Genomic DNA, 18,205 nt, shown 5'->3' on the forward strand with positions numbered 1-18,205 from the left:
TGACCCCATTGCTGGGCAACTTGCACTGGCTCCCCGTCCGCCTGAGATGTGATTTGAAGGTTTTTTGTCTCACTACCCACCCCAGTAATCAAACGCTCGGGTGCTTCACTTCTCGACAAAATCGACATGAGGCGCTCTCGTCATGTATCGGCCTTTCGCAACACGCCGGCTGCTTTTTGTTTTTGTCATACACCGCCACGCGATGAGCGAAGACGCCCGCAACTCACCCAGCATCCTGCGCTTCATGGGCCCGGATGATCGATAATAAATTATTGTGATGTAGGAAGTCGCAAACGGCAGGGTAGCTGCAGCATAAAAAGAAACAAAAAGAAATGCATTCAGTTTATTCGCATATCAAGAACAGCCAGACTGAGGCACATTATACGAAATACAAAAAGAGTGGAAAGGAAAAGTATAAAGGATACAACAGGCTCCTAATCTCGTACCTTGCAACCAGACGGGACATTTTCAAGCAGAGGTTTTTATTTTAAATGTCAAGTGTCACAAATGAGTCACTGTTTGTGGAAGAGGGAGAAGAAAAAACATCGCCTGGCACTGTTAGAGTGTGTTCTGTGTGCAAACTGATGCGGAGAGAGCGAAAACCTTCATTTAACTCCACAAATGTCAACTTAATCTGGAATATCTTTCCCCATAATGAGTAGATTCTGTTATCAACTTCAAAATGGATCATTAAAAAATGCTGAGACCCGTTAACCCTACCTGAGGTGTGAACACCAAAATGTTGCATCGCTAAGACCACCTTGCAAATATTTATCTGTCGGTCATCACGCTGTAAAAGTTGAAGTACTGTTCCCTCGACAGAGTCCGAAGCGTAATGTACAAACTGACCGATATGACACAGACAGTAAGAACAATAGGTGGACATTCCAAAGTTAACAGGTCAGGAGGTTAAACACACCTATTAAGGTCGTAGTGCACGATACCTGAAAGCCGCACGTCCCTAACATTTTGGGAAAAGGGTTGCCACGAGTAGGAAGCCACCGTGAACGCGGCCATGACATCACCGAAACGGGATGTGTAAAGGCTATCCGCAATATTAGCTCGCCACAGAAGAAAATGCATTCTTGGCGACCGGAGACATTTCTGACTGCTTGCGCTGGCTCGCCGCAGGCACGCCGCAGCCAAGGAAGCGTCAGTCGGGCCGTAACGAACGGCAGGGGCTGCTGAACGCATTAGGAGGGAGTGCTGCGCCTCGTGGCCGCGCGCCAGCTCATTACATTCTGTGGCGGCCCCGGCCCAGCCTGCTCCGTGCATTTCCTCTGTTTGTTCAGTTACTCAACTCCGTTGAAGCTAATGTGGGCTACATAAATCCTCAATACAGTCTCACAAAAGGATCAACAATGTGAAGACGCGAGAGATGACCATGTGACAGGAAGGGTTTTTATAAGCCCAAGGGGGTGACGGAGGATGATTTTTGTTGTTGCTTTTATTACCGTTATGTAGGCTCAAATATACTGTAGGGTCCGGCTATAAAGTCAAGACTAGTCAGGTAGTCAAAATAAAAACAACGTGCCCCACTGAGCATCCTCCAGTTGTCTATGTCGGCTAGCAATACGGACCTGTAGAAGTAGGAGCAGCCTCGCACCGTGTTGTGCGTGAAATGCTCCTGGCTCTTCTCGTTCCCGAAGTCTTCCAGCGGGTCGGACCACAGCAAATCGCACATGGGTCCGTACGCCGGAGGCTCTTTGAATCTGTCTAGCTGCGGAAGGAAACAGTGGCGGTCAGCAAATTCCACTCACATTTTGAGATTTGGTTCGAAATACAGTCAGTGTCCGCACGTGACGCGAAGAAAGGCGGAAGAGTAAGGAGGTGGGATAGAAGTCAGACATAATAGCCGGCGTCTCGGGCATTGGGCCGGCGTGGCCGCTTTAGAGCGCCTCGTCGTCGAGGTGTGGAAAAGCTCTGCGACGATTCGGTGGAATATATTCCAGCCACTGGACGCTTTAAGTAGAAATCTTGTCACGGCAGCTCCGACGTGTAGTTATGTGTTGGCATTAGAAAGATGCCGAACAAAGTCGCGTCCATTTTCCCTGGTGCTAGTAGGGGTCTTTGATTGACAGGTAACATTGGAGCGGGGCGTGGTTTCAGCAGGCTGCAGTAACACCACGTTCCAGAGCAGAGGGAATGGCTTGATTTTTCATCATCTGCAATCAGGATTTGATATACTTGGGAAAGTGTGTGATCATTCCATTTTGGTGTTATGCTGCAGTAAGGAATAACAACAAATTTGTTTTGGAGCAGCAAACGTGCCACATCACGCCTTGAAGTCATTTCCGTGCGAACAGACACGTTGAGGGGTCCGGGCTTGTCCACTAAGACTACAGATCTATGGTTACCGTGGCAATGATAAAAACACTGCGGCTAATTCCAAGCATCCCAAATATGCATGCGTTTGAAAAGGCTATAATCGCTGCATATTGTTGTCATCAACCCGGTGCCTTGAAAAGCCACTTTTCAAGGCACGGGGTGTTGCGCTGAGACATGGAGAGTTCTTCGCAAACAACACATTGCAGATTTACTGGACCGGTCGCATGACGGACACTTGAATACGGTCAAATCTATGCCGCACGCTCTCTGATTAGACACCCACAACCCGTTTGGGATCATTGAATTAGTGTGAGTGCAGCATCCTGGTCTTCAAGCCATTTTAGTTAGTGCAAGGATTTATAGTGCCTGAGAGAGTTTTTTGCCAGAGTTACTTTCCCTAAAGTATGTTTACCGCCCACTATTAAAACGCACACGGACAAGAAAAAAAACTCAAGTCTGAAAACGGCCACATACCTTCCTGATGTCGTCAAGATTCGTGATTTCTGGAGAAAGTCCTCCGTGTACGCAGAGGAACTGCTGGTTCATAAGTGCAGCCAGCGGAAGGCAGTCGAAGGCGTCCATACACGCGTCATACACCCTCTCGGAATACTTAATTCTACCTGGAAAATGGATGTGTGTGTGGGCGTGCAGGGGCAGAAAATGCACACCAAGTCAAACCAGTCTACAGGAAAACGGGGACAGAAGCCCTCCAACCTAAAACCTAAACACATTTTTAAAAACTACACACACACACACACACACACATTTCAGTACAATCATTATCATCACATTTAGGATTCAAAACGGTTACTTACATTCCTGCTTAAATGTGAAATACTCTGTTAAATGTCTACATTCGTGGTTCCCACGCAGCAGAAAAAGGGTTTTGGGGTAGAGGATCTTTAAGGCCCACAAGTACAGCACACACTGCGGACCAAGAAGAACAACAGGCAGTTGACACACAAAGCATTGCGGGCTGCTTACGATGAAACATTCACGCGGCGCAATTTGTGGCCTGCGCTTGGCAAACTAGCTCGCGAGGATGACGCACCAACCGAGCCATTACAGCATGTTTTATTCAGAAAACCCCAATGTGGAAGCGGGAGACCTATTCAATACATGCATTTGAACACCGTCATTTTTCGACATGTGCGATGTGAAATTGGTGGCATTAAGAGCTGGATTATGGCGGCTAAGTCCCCACTGACGGCGCGGGGACCAAATGCATCACCGGCCACTGGCATACACGCATAGCAAAACGAAACAAAGCAATAGCACTCACTTCAATACTGAAATACCCTCTGTCAACGTAGTCCCCAAGGAAAAGGTAGCGAGTGGACGCCGGTGAGCCTCCCACTTCGAAGAGCTTCATCAGGTCGAAGAACTGCCCGTGGATGTCGCCGCACACTGAAACACACGCACACACACGACGGCACATAAAGGCCTACACGACATTCAGAGAGCCTTTTGCCTATTTCCAATCGTAAACGCCGCCGTGTGCGCTGCAGGAGCACAATGGTTGAACATTCCAACATCGTATGACATTTCAAACATCGAAATAGATGTTGGATGGTGCCTTGAGACATGAGTGCCCCGACTTTTTCATTTCTTTTTTCTTTTTTTTCGTAATAAGAGTCGAGCAGACGTTTGGCCGCTTTTTTGTTTTGACTTGAGAGCAAAAATCTTAGTTTACTGTCAAACTAAATATAAAACAAATAGAATTACACATTGTGTATTTAAAAACACCAAAGAACCAAGTTAACGTCCGCTAGGTTAATGCTAACGCATATTGGGAAACGCCATAGACGGGCTAGCAAATAGCATCTACGCGGCGGTGTTATTTGAATACAAACGGCCGCAGCAGCACATTTCTTTCTCCTCTGCAAAATAAACGTGAATATTACTGCAGTTACTGAGTCCCTTAGCGTAGTTGTAAATGTCTTTTTATAACTGTGTTACACTGCCCCCTGTGGCCGAGTCGCATAAACCAGAAGGCGTTGCAAGTTAATAATCATGATGCACACGCTGTTGAACTTTTTTTTGGTGTGCATTTTCTGATGTTATTACTATATGTTTTTATAAAGTACAATATTATAGAGTGTTATTTTCCACAATTTAAAAAAAAAAAACCCAAAAACGTTTTTGTAGGGAGGCTGGAAGGAACTGATTATTTCCCTCCTTTTATTTTGATGAATATTGATGCAAGGAAAATGTCGCATTTGTGCATTTTATGCATATGCTTGTTGTATGACGATGTGAAGCATTTTATGAAAAGTGCTACAAAGTAGAAATAAAATGTAAGGATATACGGCGCGGCTTGTTTATTGCTCTTCCAGCGTACAGTACGTCTCTTTCAGCCTACTGGAGACCTTGAAGCCATTCAACAGCCTCGCCAGATTTCAATCCGAGCACACCGGGCGGGGGGCAGGCCTCGCCAAACACACTGAAAGTCCATTGGCGGAAAACGCCGGAAAAGACGTCATCGCCTTTACTCGCTTGGGGAAATCCATCCCGACGGTGGACGGTGGGAGTCGTTTTACCCCCAATACTTCATCTAGCGCGATTAATCCCAGCGGGCTCCCCTTTGGATTTAGTTCGATGCAGCATTTTAACATCACAGCAAATGCGTTTAAATGCCTCCCGGTTAGAGAATCGGGACAAACGTCACGAGACGGCAACCGCAAATCATTCGATGCGGATTAGTTTCCTGCAACCTTTGTGACCTCGCGCTCAATTACTCCCTGGTGAGGAGGTGGAGTGGGCGTCAAGGCAGGCCTGTGATTTGCACCAGCTGCCTTTTCTTGCGAGTAGCTCAGATTAAAGAGCTGCAGGTCAATTTGGCGCAATCTGTAAAGGTTAGCTCAAAAGGTTGCGTAAACTATCCATTATGGCATTACATTACATTTCAGTTGTATAAAATCAAAGCGTATACACTGCATGTCCAGCGTACAATCGGTTGTACAGGAGCAATGAGTATCCTCAAAATTGGATTTCCGTGTCCAAAGTCTCCTTAACTTGCAAACAGAAGCACTGGAGCAAAAGGCTAATTAAGCAGCTCACAACTGGACGAGGACGATGAATTGTGTTTGCATAGCAGATAGCCATTCTGACTTTTAGAAGCTTTAAGACGCGCATCTCCAAATAAAAGAAAAAGGCAAGCAATTGGAGCGCGCTGTTGGACAGTGTTGGAGAGCAATTAAGTCCCGTTACGAGTCTCATGAGACCGGAGAAGAGAATCAACTCTCCTGGAGTGCGTCGTAAACATCCCTGGTACTATTTGTCTTTCATTATACCCACACACTGACACACTTTGAATGCACACTCCCCCCGCAAAAAAATGGATTCTTTGGAGCCTATTTGTGTCAGATATCTAAAAATGTCCTCACTCGCTTCTGCAGTCAAGCCAGCACTACGGCAATGGCATCGCGCCGGACTCTTAGATCGCTCGTTAAGCACCTGATGGTGCAAAAATGGCTTCAATAAACCCAATTCATGCTCAAAAGCGCTTTCGTGCCTCCTGCTACCGCTACTTCACTGGCCCGTGTTTATCTCGACAAGGTGACGATGTCGATATGGCCTCAACAGGAAGTGGCTAAATCAAGACAATGGCCAATCTCATTTCTTTGTTTGCAACTAGGATTACCGAGGAGTGGAACATTTTGGAAGTTCGGACATTCCGAAGTGGAAACTTTCCATCGTCGCTCCTCGCTCGCACTGAAGACAACGGAGATGCTCGATTATACGGCGCCGTGAGAAGAATTACATGGAGGAGCTCCACGCAACGTGGCAGGGAAGCGATCAAGAGCATTTCTTAGTCAGACAAAACGAGAATCTACAGGTGATTCATCTGGGTTCGTGTTGCGAAGGATGCTTATTGCTATGGAAACGCCTGAGTATTCGAGTCTTATGTCATTGAGAAATAGAAGGAATCTGAGGGGGGAGGATGGAATAGTGGCACACTCGTCTTCTGTATCCTGGCAGGGAGACAATCTGTCCGTCACTCGGCTTCAGTCCACCCACAGACGTGCGCCGCCCCCTCCTTGTCGCTGCGAACGCGAGGCGAGAAGCGAAGCCCACATAAGAAGAACAGGTGGGTGGAAATTAACCGGAGCGAGAAACAATTCGTTCTGACCGCAGCCTGCTCGTTGCGCTAAAAGCGAGAAACGGCACATCAGCGGGCTGCAGCTACTGTGAGTGGGCGGGCGGGCGGCCATTACACAACGTAGCTTCAGAACCTACACAGGCCACTCCGAGGCCGCCCGGGCAAAAGACTGACTGAGGCGTGACGACGACAACAATCGCGCCTACGTTCTGCACTCGGGACAGCAAAGGCGTTTTGCACTTGGCGGCCGATACGTTCCGGACCCACCCGCAAGAGGTGGGAAAAACATTTCAAACAACATGTTTCCGTTTATTTAAAACAAGTTCTCTCAATCAAAGGCGAAACGCTTCGTTTGTCACTCCCAGGTGAGTGCAAAACAAAAGAGAATTAAACATTGCTCCTTTCCGCATGCCCGTAAAGCGAAAACAAACATGTCTTTGAAATTTGACACACTACAGGGAAGAACGCTGCCAAATTGGAATGACGGGCTAACGGAGGTTAGCATCAATGCCACTATAATGAGCGGCAACACATAAACAGCAAATACAACACTACTCGCAGGCATGTATTCTCTCTGCTCGAGCTTAGTTTAGTTGGGGACCTTCTTTGCCTCAAAACAATGCACGCGAGACAGCGGGCGAATCCGTCAACAAAAACACGTGTTCCCGTTACAAATCGGTGAGTAGCGGGGGATTACTGTGCCGTTTGCAAAAGAATGTTGCCTGGCGATGTGGCTCGAGAAACGACTGACCATTGTGTGCGTGTCTTGCACTCTGATTGTCACAGCAGCCCCCGCCCCGTAAAACTCCAGCGGCCATCTGGCGTGACCGGGAAGGAAGCGTGTGAGCGAGCGCGGCGACATGTCGTGCTTCCTTGCGTCCGCACAAAATATTTACATTTGAGTTCGCTGGCTTTGTGTCATGTGGGAATTGGGCTGCGTTGACACGCGATGGGCCCAACGAGTGCTTCACTGTAACTAATAAAAAAGGATTTTTTTTCCCCCCCCACTTATCACATTTTGTCCTGTCTCATTGTCCCAACTCAGATGTTACGTAAGAGACGCTGTCACTTGTTTTTTGCCTCATCTGAGCTCGATGGCGGCGCACGACGAGACTCCGAGGATGACGCCTGTTCGGCGGCGGGCAGGGGCGTCGAACGGGGGAGGGGGGGTCGACAGCTGCCCAGGGGCCCCGAGCGCTTGCGGGCCCCAACGACGACTAGGCCGTGGATCTCGTCTTGTCGCGTCGATCATGAGACATTTTTCCACATTACAACCACAAATTCACATTTTTGATTGAGATTTTAAGTGATCGACCAACACAAAGTAGCACATCATTGTAAAGCGGAATGGAAATGAGACAATGTTTTCAAAATGTGAAGGAAATAAAAATCGGAATGCATTTGTATTCCGCCCCTGCGTCGACGCGACTGGAAGCCACCAACGTCTTGTGCAATACGTTTCCACATCGAGACACTGAAAAATGAGTCAGCGTCCTTCACGGCGCATTGCATCCTTGTATATCTGTAAATAAGATTTTAGGGGGCCATCAGAAGCTCTTTCTCTGGCATGTTTTTGTTGTTTTATAGTTTGCGGTGTCACAAAAGTACAACAACAAAAATGGCATCAAAGTAGCTGTTCTGCTGGACATTTCTTTCCACAAAACGTTTTGCTCTTTTGTATTTTGTTGAGATCGACCCACGTTCGGCTGCTGATTACGACAGAACGGAAAAAGCAGAAACAAAATGTGTTTTTCTGGTGAAAGGAGAGAGTCTACTAGTTTCGGGCCTTATATTGTCACAGAACACGCCCATCTGCAGCGGCGGAATGTCCGAAGCTCGCTCGTAAAGTCTATCGAAAAGGTAAAAAAAGAGAAGCCCAGCAACGGCACGGAACTCGGACGTTGAGGCGCCGCTGCGGTGTGATCGGGCTGACAGACGTGCGGGGCAAACAATGAGATTTAATGATGGGTTGTTGCCATAGATCCTGTGTGGGATTTGAAAAGCTTCAAAGAAGGCTCATCAAAAAGTCTAATGGCGGAAGGAAGGCGCACTTGACCAGGAGCGAAGGCAGCAGTGCGCATCAGTGAGCCTTAAACGGGGAAAAATGGAAACATCGATTGTTTGCGCTCCCTCCAGCCTCCTTTCGGTGGGAATGGTTATTTTCTAATGAACTTGAACTGCAGTTACACAATGTCTTCTAGCCCCAGGTCATCCTGGGGTTGCCATGGCAACAACGAGAGCAGCTGTTGATTGTATATCATTTCAATCTTGTTTTACAGCATAACCATTTAAACAAACAAAAAAGCTGACAAACGACTGGACGCGTTCATGCGTCAAAAACTCTCTTCGAACTTTTTCTGCTGACAACCCAGGCTAAATTTGGCTCCTCCCTGACATACAAAGCTCGTCTTTCAGCCCAGATGGATCGCAGCGACATACTTCCTTGACACCAATGGAGTTTGGGGCCATCGTGTGGCATCTCGGTGACCCTGATACGTAGCACATTTTTAAAGGATTTCTTTTAAATGGGTTTTCAGAGTATACAGCCAAGCCAAAATGGAGAGTTATGTGCCTGTTTGCATTTGTTGTTGCTCTGTGTGTGTTAAACGTTGACAATTACATCAACGCGAAATGAAATTCATCCGTCGATGCCGTTTTTCCATTATGTATCCACGAAATGACAGTCTGGTAGACCATTCTCGTTCGGTTAATGTGGAGAAGAAACGCAGAGAAATACCCTCCCCTCCAGGATGAACAGGGGTTGACCGTCGGTATTAGTTTCAGGTCCCACCCAACAACACGCCTCCTTTAAGATGAGCGAAAAGCGACCTCCCCCTCACCTGTCACCGGGGCCTCGATGTCCAGCAGGTTCTTCTCCGACCGCAGGATGGCGGCACCCTCTCCGATGAGCCTCAGCGCCACCGCCTCCTCCACGCGGCCCTCCTTGGTCAGGTGGGCTTTGAGCACGTCGACTTTGGGCTCGCCCTCGCCGTCGAACACCTCTTTGGCCGTCAGTCGATGGCTGGGTGGGAAGGGAACGGCTGCGGGGGGGGGGGGTGAAAATGTCAGACATCTCTATTTTTAAACATGCCCGTCATACCGTCACTAAAACGCAAAGAGTAACATTTCACTGTCATTTTTTTGGTCATCAGGAAGGTATATCCACTGCTTCCGCGCAACAGCGTCCATTTAAATGGCGAAAACACTTTGTGAGCATGCCTTCATTTCAAAATAAGACTTTGCTCTGTGCGGGCTTTGCACGTTGAACAGGTGCGACGCTTGAAGCCAAGACACGTGCGTAGGCCAACATCCATCCTTCCTGAAGGTGACATCAGCGGTAACCAGACCGCTGCTAAGCGAAACGATATTTGGTGTCCCGACTGACCCATTTTGAAATCGATGTGAGAGCTGTGTGTTAAAACGCCACATTCATACACAAGTCAACTCAACGGACACTCGTTGAGATTTCTACCAGAATGAATTGAATTTTACCCTACCGTGTAGGAAACGGCTGAATAAATCTATTTCGGCTTCCGGTGACATCATCTGTCGTCGTGCCTCTGCCCCGCACTAAAATCACGGGACTCGGTTTTTCAGATCAGCACAGCTTTTGAGGAGAAGATAAAGATCAGGGGTTCCTCCTTTCATTGGCTCCAACCAGGACAGGGGAAACGCTCTACTTTCCCCTTGTGGAATTTTCAACAGCCATCTGCATCCGCACCGCAAGGCGAAATCTGCCGCGAGGCGAGTCGGAAGGAACTCGCCCGGTGCCCGTGCCTCGGATGAAGTACCATTACGTCGACCGATCGTGGTTGTCAGTGTATTAGCGTTAAAGACCGCAGATGCGCAGCCATTTGCTGGTTGAGCGTTCAGCCCCGCCACGCGCAGCATCTTCCCGTCCAACGCCGAAATGAAGCCGGCGAAAACGCTGACGGAGGAGGGTTGTGACCGTCCGCCAAACAAGTCAGACTGGACGCAAACGCAACAAGAGAGACGTTCAGAATCAGTTCAGATGTTCTGCTATTATGCAGGCAGTCGGCGCAATCTGACCTATAGCTTGAGAGGAATTACCCCATATCCTAATTAAATGCACTGAGCCTCATCCATTCGCTGAAAAGAAAGACTTGGGGGGGGCTTATTGATAATGAAATAGCCTTGAGTAGGCCAGCAATTGCAACGCACTCTCCAGAGATTGACACTTTTCTTAACTGAATGACCAAACAAAGAATCGGGTACGGTTCCGAGTCCCAATCTCTAAAACGTGCTGCGTTTTACACTTTCTTCATAAGTACTCTTCAAGCAAGCAAGCTGTTGCGCGATCAGAGGCGGAGCTGATATGGCGAAGGAGTGCAGCAGCTGAAGCAAACATTGATGCAGTCAATGTCCAATGGCAGTTAAGATGCGGGATTTGGCAAACTTCACACTGAGGCTAATTTCATGGAAACGTACCATATTCAAGCTTATTACTTATTATTTACTTAAATGATGCTACATTCAAACATTGCCAACAATTTAAAAAACCACAAACGCCTCCTTAAATGACTCCATTTCTTTTGAAAAATACAGTAGAATAAAATACAATTTGAATAAAAATAGTGTGGGGAAGTCAGGGTATCACTGTAATTGCATGAAATGTGGTTGTTTTAGGCGGGATTACACTTCAGTTCGCTAATAAGAGCCAAGCTTCAATTTTGTAAATTCTTGGTTCATTCCCATGGAAAGTTTCCGGCTCGGAAAATTGCCGGAAGATATGAGCAAAAGCCACCCTCCACCAATTGGAGCGAATACACTACAGCGCTAACATCAACTTAATAATGGGAGGAATTGATCAAATAGTGGGCCTGCGGGCTTGAGCGTTGGTGGCAAAAAAAGGCCACTTGTTTTTTTCTTTTTTTTATTCCCAAAGTGGAATGCAGCACTTCATGACGCATTAGTGATGGAAGGCGGCGTGAACAAAACGCTTAGCACAGCGAAGCTTTGTAGCAAAGCGTATTCGAGTGAGCTGATTACATCTGTGTGCAGTAAGGGGACGAAGCGATGCAGCAGGTGCTGGAAACAGAAAAGAACTGCCGGGAGTATCCGAGGCGATAAAGATGCAAACGGGAAGCGAGCGAACACGCGTGTCGTGAGGGAGCAGTATCGAGGACGGCCACCTTCCCGAGCCATAACACGCCGGCCTCTCGCACGACTTTAGTTGCCCTCCGCAAGCTTGAATTCATTCCCCAAATCGTACACCTGGGGCTAAATTAGCAATCGGTCGTGATGTGTCACAGTCATTTATATTTAACACGCATCAATATGCTACAATAACTGCAAAAACAACACATCCAGCTGAGATTTACAGCGCGGTGCTCTCCACACCGACAGATCATTCAGGCGGATAAAGAGCCAGCTTTTTTCACTTCGGTGCATTGCGGAAGACGTCGAGCGAGGGATTAGCATCTGCGCCGACTCGCCGGACCTTCGGCAAGCGGACGGGCGCCAGATGTGTCGATGCCGTCGACAAGGTCCAGCGGTCCAGTTGAGGATTGCAACACCGGTTCATACATTCAAAACATCATCAGTAGCCCTCGTGAAAACCAACTCGCATGTTTTCCCGGCTATAAAATTGGGAAGTGGCCACTTGCGGCCCTGAAAGCTCTGACATCATGAAAACATTTATTTACATGTAAACACGTTGCAAAAAAAAAAAAAAAAAAAAGAGACATATGCACATGTGCTAATGATCAGAAAACTCTTCCTCAGTTTGAGCCAGGAAAAGACCCGCGTACGCCAATCACGTCATTTTCTGTGAAAGATGGTCACACATAGAAGAACCTTTCACTTCATTAGAATGACCTGGAGTCAGCGTCATAACCGATGACATTCATTAGCGGCTATTAGCCTGCTGCTAACACTTCTTGACCATTGCGGCGAACGTGGACACTCTTTCTGTGGCGTCAATAAGCAGGTGAGGCGATATTAGATGAAAGCCAGTAAAGCGGGTTGCCACGGAAACAGCCCTGTGGAGTCAAAGTCTTAATCTTTTCAAAAGAAAGCTTATTATGTGATGCACCAAAGTGATCCAAGGCTGAAAAATGGGAGCAGCAAATATACGCCTCATATTCTGTCTTGCCAAATACCAAACTAACAGAATTGGAGGTTTTCCTGGCGTAAAGTGAGCCAGAGGTGGAATCACTTCTTCCGCAAAGTATTAACATGTGCCGGTATTTGATTGTTCCCGAACGCTTTGTTTAAAGCACTTGTCGCAGCCTTGCATTGAAAAACACTCGCATCACTGAGAAGCCAAAAACATATGGGGTGACATTCTTAAAGCTCCGGCGCTTCTCTTTTTCTTTGGCCGTTCCAGGAGCGACTTCCAACTGTTTCCGTTACAGCGCCACCCAGTGGGCGTTGCGCAATTGCAGTTAAAAACAATGCTCAACTAGCGCGACGCTGTTCAGGGTCAGTCGGTGGCCGCCTCCAAATTGCCAAAACCGTGAGAGCAAAGAACACTCGTGCCGTTCCCATCAAAGCCGGCTAGCAAAACGGCCGGCGCTTTTTAAGACGGACAAGCCGACGTGAGCGCCAAGCCCGGCGTCCGTCACGGCACAGGGCGCATCAAGCCGTCACTGCTTTTGAGACCCGAGTGACGCGTCAGGGCGAGCGGCCGCTGTTGCCTCAACGGATTTCAACCGCAGAGTGCGCGCGCTCTGGCGGAATGATCAAAAATCCATCCATCCGTTTTCTACACCGCTTGTCCTCACATGCTGGAGCCTATCCCAGCTAACTGCGGGCATCCTGAACGGGTCGCCAGCCAATCGCAGGCTACTTATAAACAAACAACCATTCACACTCACATTCACACCTACGGACAATTTAGTCTTCAATTAACCTAGCATGCATGTTTTTGGGACGTGGGAGGAAACCGGAGTACCCGAAAGCCACGCAGGGAGAACATGCAAACTCAGACTTAACGCAGATGTCCTAACCAGCCGGCCGCCGAACCGACGGATCAAAAATTAGTGCGGCGGGGGCAGACGCGCGAGTCGCGATGGCTGTACAGTATGGATGCAAAGTAAAGAGGGCTGATAGGAAGTAGGCAGAGGATGATGGGTGGTCACTGCGTGAGGGAATCCTGCGGCGGATTCCCGCTGGAGATCACGTCACTTTGCCGGCAACTGAAACCGAGTCACTGCACTGAGGAACGACACTTGCTATCCCACCCAGGCTGTATGCTTCCTCTGGCCCGAATCAACCAGTGAGTTTGTAAACTTCCCTCCATCCAGGCATGGAATGAAGCACCCCAAAGTCAAAGAAGTTCAAGCCCAAACGAAAACCGCCGCCGTCAATACAGTAAGAGGTTAGCGCTGTTAGCTTGGCTTTGATGCAGTTTCAGCGCAGAACGCAAGGAAAGTCCGCCGCCTCGTCCGCCGTCATCCTGCGCGATCGCGATCCCGCTCCCGGCTGCACTGAGGGAAGTCACGCTCACAGCGCAAAAAGGATTTGAGTGCGAAACAACAATTGTGACGTCTTGACGCCAGCGCATCTCTCCCCAACAGGTCACTTTCATCCAGAATAAAAAAAATAAAATAAATAAATAAAAGAAGTATTAAAGGTTCCACTGATCGTACTTGCGAATTTTGACCAGTTTAAGCGGCCGAGCAAAAGGTAAGGTTTGGTGTATAAAACGGCTCACAAATTGGCAGGTTCGTAGCGACAATAACACGCTGGCATTTCCTGCGAAAGCCGCTCTGACAGGGCCCGAAGAAGATGTCTGCAGCCGCCCCCTCCCTCCACAATGCCGTGACACAGGATTAGCTTTCATTAGAGACGGAGCCGTAATCAGCTTTGGAGCACAGCGGCAGCGGAACAATGGAGGAGGTAGAAAAAGGATCTGGAAGGCGGGGCACAACTTTGCCTACATGCTAAGTTACAGTATTCCTGCAAAAGAAAACCTGCGACACAGAAAAGTCTCACCTTAATAAAAGACGTTTTGGGGACAAACGTGGCAGGAATTGTACAACAACTGCAATTTTGAACGCCAACAGTAGTGCAGTGTCGCCTGCGGGGTTTGCGCTTGCTGGAAATGATTGGCAGCAGTTCATGAGAAAAGAGTTTGGCCCAGTTTGTTTAATTGAATTTCTATTCAGTCTCGAGCTTTTACTCATCCTCAAGCTGAAGAAAGTGGAAAGACAATTAAGAGTAGAAAGAAATGCAAGTGCACTTATGGTGAAACCCCGCAGGGATTCGCTCCTTAGCCACCCGAAAGAGGCAAAAAGCCACGATAGAGATCATATATCGAACACTTTTTTTGTTTTTTTAACCCTCAAACACCAAAATGTTTAACGAAACTATATGATTTCATGTAATAAAGGTCCTCTAGCTTAACGCTAACATAGCATAGAGGTTGCAGTAATTCTAAACTTTCAAACAACTGCTACTTTAACATCAATATGGAGCAGTAAGACACACAACATACAGTGCAACACGAGTCACAGGCAAAGCATGTATTAGCTGCTCTGTGGGAACTACGACTTTTGGAGTCACAACTACATTTGGACACGCCTGTATGTTGTAAAAGCTCATCCAAAATAGTGGCCTAAATATCTGTGACACAGCTGGGCATGAACAACGAACCGCGATACACCTGGGCTCCTTGGACAGTGACAAGAAAAGTCGTCTTTCCATCTGCGCGACAACACCACAAACTGTCTTTGTGCCTGTGAGGGACGGTTTTAAACGCGTAGTAAACAGCAAGGCAAGGACGGGAGGGGTTCATTGTGGAGGCACGTTCGTCTTCCCGTCGTGGCAAAAAGAGGCTTTTGGACATGCACGGACCACCTTCGTGAGTTGGCCCGCCACTCTCCATCAAGCTGTCAAGTGGGCGGGACTGACGACACGCTTCTATTGCGAGCATACGTCCCCCGCAAAGCACTTCTGACGGCGGACGTGACAGACCACGTGTACCTTTAGTCACAAAGCCACCGACATCAGAAGGTTGCCACGTTAAACTACATTCGCGCATAATCGCAGCAGGTAACCCACCACTGTGAACTCGCTTCAGAAAGCAATGGGCAAGACCCCAGCCTATCGTTGCTCCCTGCTCACCATGCATACCACCACCCGCACTCTCCCTACCAGCACTTTCTTCACTATGAATTCATTAAGTCAGCACTATTTTGGGTCAATGTCCTGCCCCAAACGACTGGAACACTCTGAAACAAATGATAAAATGCACCTCATTCATGCCAATATCATCATTTAAAGATTTAGTGTGAGAAGTATACTATCACACTGTACAGTTTATTGTCTGTGTATTTGCATTTGCTTTTTACTCTGCTTTGCGCTACCAGGTGCTTATTGCAAACGAGAACCTGTTCAATTGCCTTACCTGGATAAATAAAGGTTCAATAAAAATAAATCGACGTGTCTACAATTTCACCTCATGGGCTTCGAGGCGTCTTGAAGCCTATTCAACATTCAAAGTCAAAGAATTTGGAATGACAAAGGTTCGTACTTCTTCACGCCACCATTTTCTGCCCTCATTCACAGTTTGTAACATAATCCACCTGAACAGGCGCAACGGCAGTTCTCGAGGAGGCCTCGTCGCAGCTGAGCGGTGGACATGTCTCCACTGCGATGCACAACAACACTCACACGGAGGAGACCAGGCCGGGCTATATTTGCACCAACACTTAGTAAGTCAACGGAGCATACCGGACCCTAGGCTGGCCCAAATTCACCACCAGCGCCGACAGAGGGCTCGCTCAAGATGGCACCTGCTCGTCCTAAAAAAAAAATGAACTGGCACTCTTCAACTGTCACGATGGTCTGTTAATTGGGGCAAGCCGTGCCGAGGACGCACGAATAGCAGCCTCGCATATGGGACAAACCACTTCACCGTGCCGTGGCAAAACAAAATGTTACAAGCGTGGTATCTGATTGAAGTACTGCATCGTGCCTCGTTGTTGCATGAAGTGTGTTTAGAGGTTGACTTTTATTTCTGGCATAGTGACAGTGGTTTTTCAGAGGACAGGTGGCGAGGCAATGGGATGGCGCACCCGGCCACCTCCTCCTGCCTCTTGCCAAGACAACAAGAGCCCTCAAAAATCCCCGGCTTCCCGGTTGCCCTCGCCCACGCCCACGCCCACCTCTCAAGCCCACGGCGGCATCAGGGCCAGGACTGCGTGGGTGTGGCGGGAGCAGCCCGAAGTTGAAAAAAAGCACGGCGAGGGCGGCCAGTAAAAGATTTGTATCTCTGACAAGCAAAGTAATTCGGAGTCAGCAGGGGAAATAAGTGAACTCGCACACCTTGTCCCGCCATTCCCAGCTCCCCGCCGGTGCGCTGTACGAGAGGAGAAGCTGCGACCGAGCCCCTCGAGTAGCTGCGATTACGCAAGCCCTGTGGGCTAAAATGGACTGTAGAGTAAATCATCCTCCTCTGCCGCCAGCCTGACCTCCATACTGCAGAGAGAGCACTTTCCAAATACACTGGCAGCGTATTATGCACAAGGCACCATCTGTGCAGGCTTTAGAGGCAGCCACGAGATTAAAGGTAGTTAGCGTCACATTCGCGACCCGGCATTTAGTCAGAGGAAGGCAACGTCGCAGAGGGCCACGGCCTTCTTTCAAAACTCCAGGTTGTGGCTACAAGGGGCTTTGCGCCGATCCCCGCCGCCAGCCAGTAAGTCCCTCGCTGTGATTCCTTTTTTGGGGGCTCACGTCGAAACGAGGAAGTTGCTAACAAGACTAGCTTCCATCGCCGTCTTGTAGCTCGTCCACGTGGTTTACGATAAAGGGGATGCAGGTTCACAGTACGGACCGTAATTGCGCTTTTGAAAAGCCGTTTATGTCTTTACATTCTCTTTTACGTGATATTGTGTTTTTTCCTATACAGTGCTATTTTTCTCGATTACAAACACGTAATAAAAACTGTTGGGTGTCTCAAGCTTGGTCACCGACCGAATTAAACCCGTAAATCAAGATACTACTGCGTTGCGTACTTGTAGCTGCTGCGGCATTATTTCTGTCTCCTCTTCTGTCCACTCCAGCATGTCTCTTTCCTTTCACTTCCTCTCTTTCTCCAGTGTCATGTAAACGTACTTACTTACGGTATACTGTCGAGCAATGACTTGCTGAAACGCGCTGTTGGTCTCAGGTGACGTGTGCACAAGCGCTCGGTCGGACAACTCCTTTCGACCAACAAAAGGCAGACAATGGGGCTGAAGTGCCAATTAAATATGCTTCTCGAAACAATTTCCTTCCCCGTGAAGGCTAACAGACCAACCATATGGCGGCTGCGCTGGTAGTTTGCTGTTTCACCACACATTTTGTGTATTTTCCTCCAAAGCAAATAAGGCTGAACAGAGACGCCGCTGTACGTATACGCCATCTGTTTGGGCCCAAACGAAGGGCTGGCTGTAAAACAAACAGAAATGAAAGAACGCTTAATGCAGCTCCCAGATAATGGCATATATTATCTTTTCATGAAGTACACAAGATGGAAGTGGATTTTTCCTCGGCCAACCCGAGCCCAAGCTTCAAATCGCTTAGTTCCACTATCTGCGGGCCGGCCGGCCGATTTGTACTTCATTTTGGCTGTGCCCAAAGCTCACCGCATTCCTCCTGGGGGATCCCGTTACATCGGATACAGGGAAGCATCGCGGCTCTTTTGGTATTACAACATGGGTCTGACACATAGGCGTTGCAAAGGTCCAAATGAAGAAATCAATAAAAAAACAGGGAACTAGCGGCAGGAGGAGGCTGAGAGTGCAAGAGCGCAACATCCTTGCC

At 48.2% G+C, this 18,205-nt stretch overlaps 1 protein-coding gene across 5 annotated transcripts in view; it reads right to left on the bottom strand.

The window, feature by feature from the left end:
* The window catches only part of LOC133398066 (protein phosphatase 3 catalytic subunit alpha), a 40,953-nt gene that overhangs the window by 15,852 nt on the left and 6,896 nt on the right, over positions 1–18,205 (bottom strand). For all 5 annotated transcript variants that reach the window (XM_061669667.1, XM_061669666.1, XM_061669664.1 and 2 more), the window contains 6 exons: positions 9,271–9,471; positions 3,611–3,735; positions 3,144–3,255; positions 2,803–2,948; positions 1,581–1,720; positions 228–305 (listed from right to left, as the gene is read on the bottom strand). In XM_061669667.1, the coding sequence (XP_061525651.1) occupies positions 228–305; positions 1,581–1,720; positions 2,803–2,948; positions 3,144–3,255; positions 3,611–3,735; positions 9,271–9,471 (802 nt within the window). The remainder of the gene's footprint in view (positions 1–227; positions 306–1,580; positions 1,721–2,802; positions 2,949–3,143; positions 3,256–3,610; positions 3,736–9,270; positions 9,472–18,205) is intronic.

Source organism: Phycodurus eques, chromosome 23 (genome assembly GCF_024500275.1).
Source record: "Phycodurus eques isolate BA_2022a chromosome 23, UOR_Pequ_1.1, whole genome shotgun sequence".
Taxonomy (NCBI): domain Eukaryota; kingdom Metazoa; phylum Chordata; class Actinopteri; order Syngnathiformes; family Syngnathidae; genus Phycodurus; species Phycodurus eques.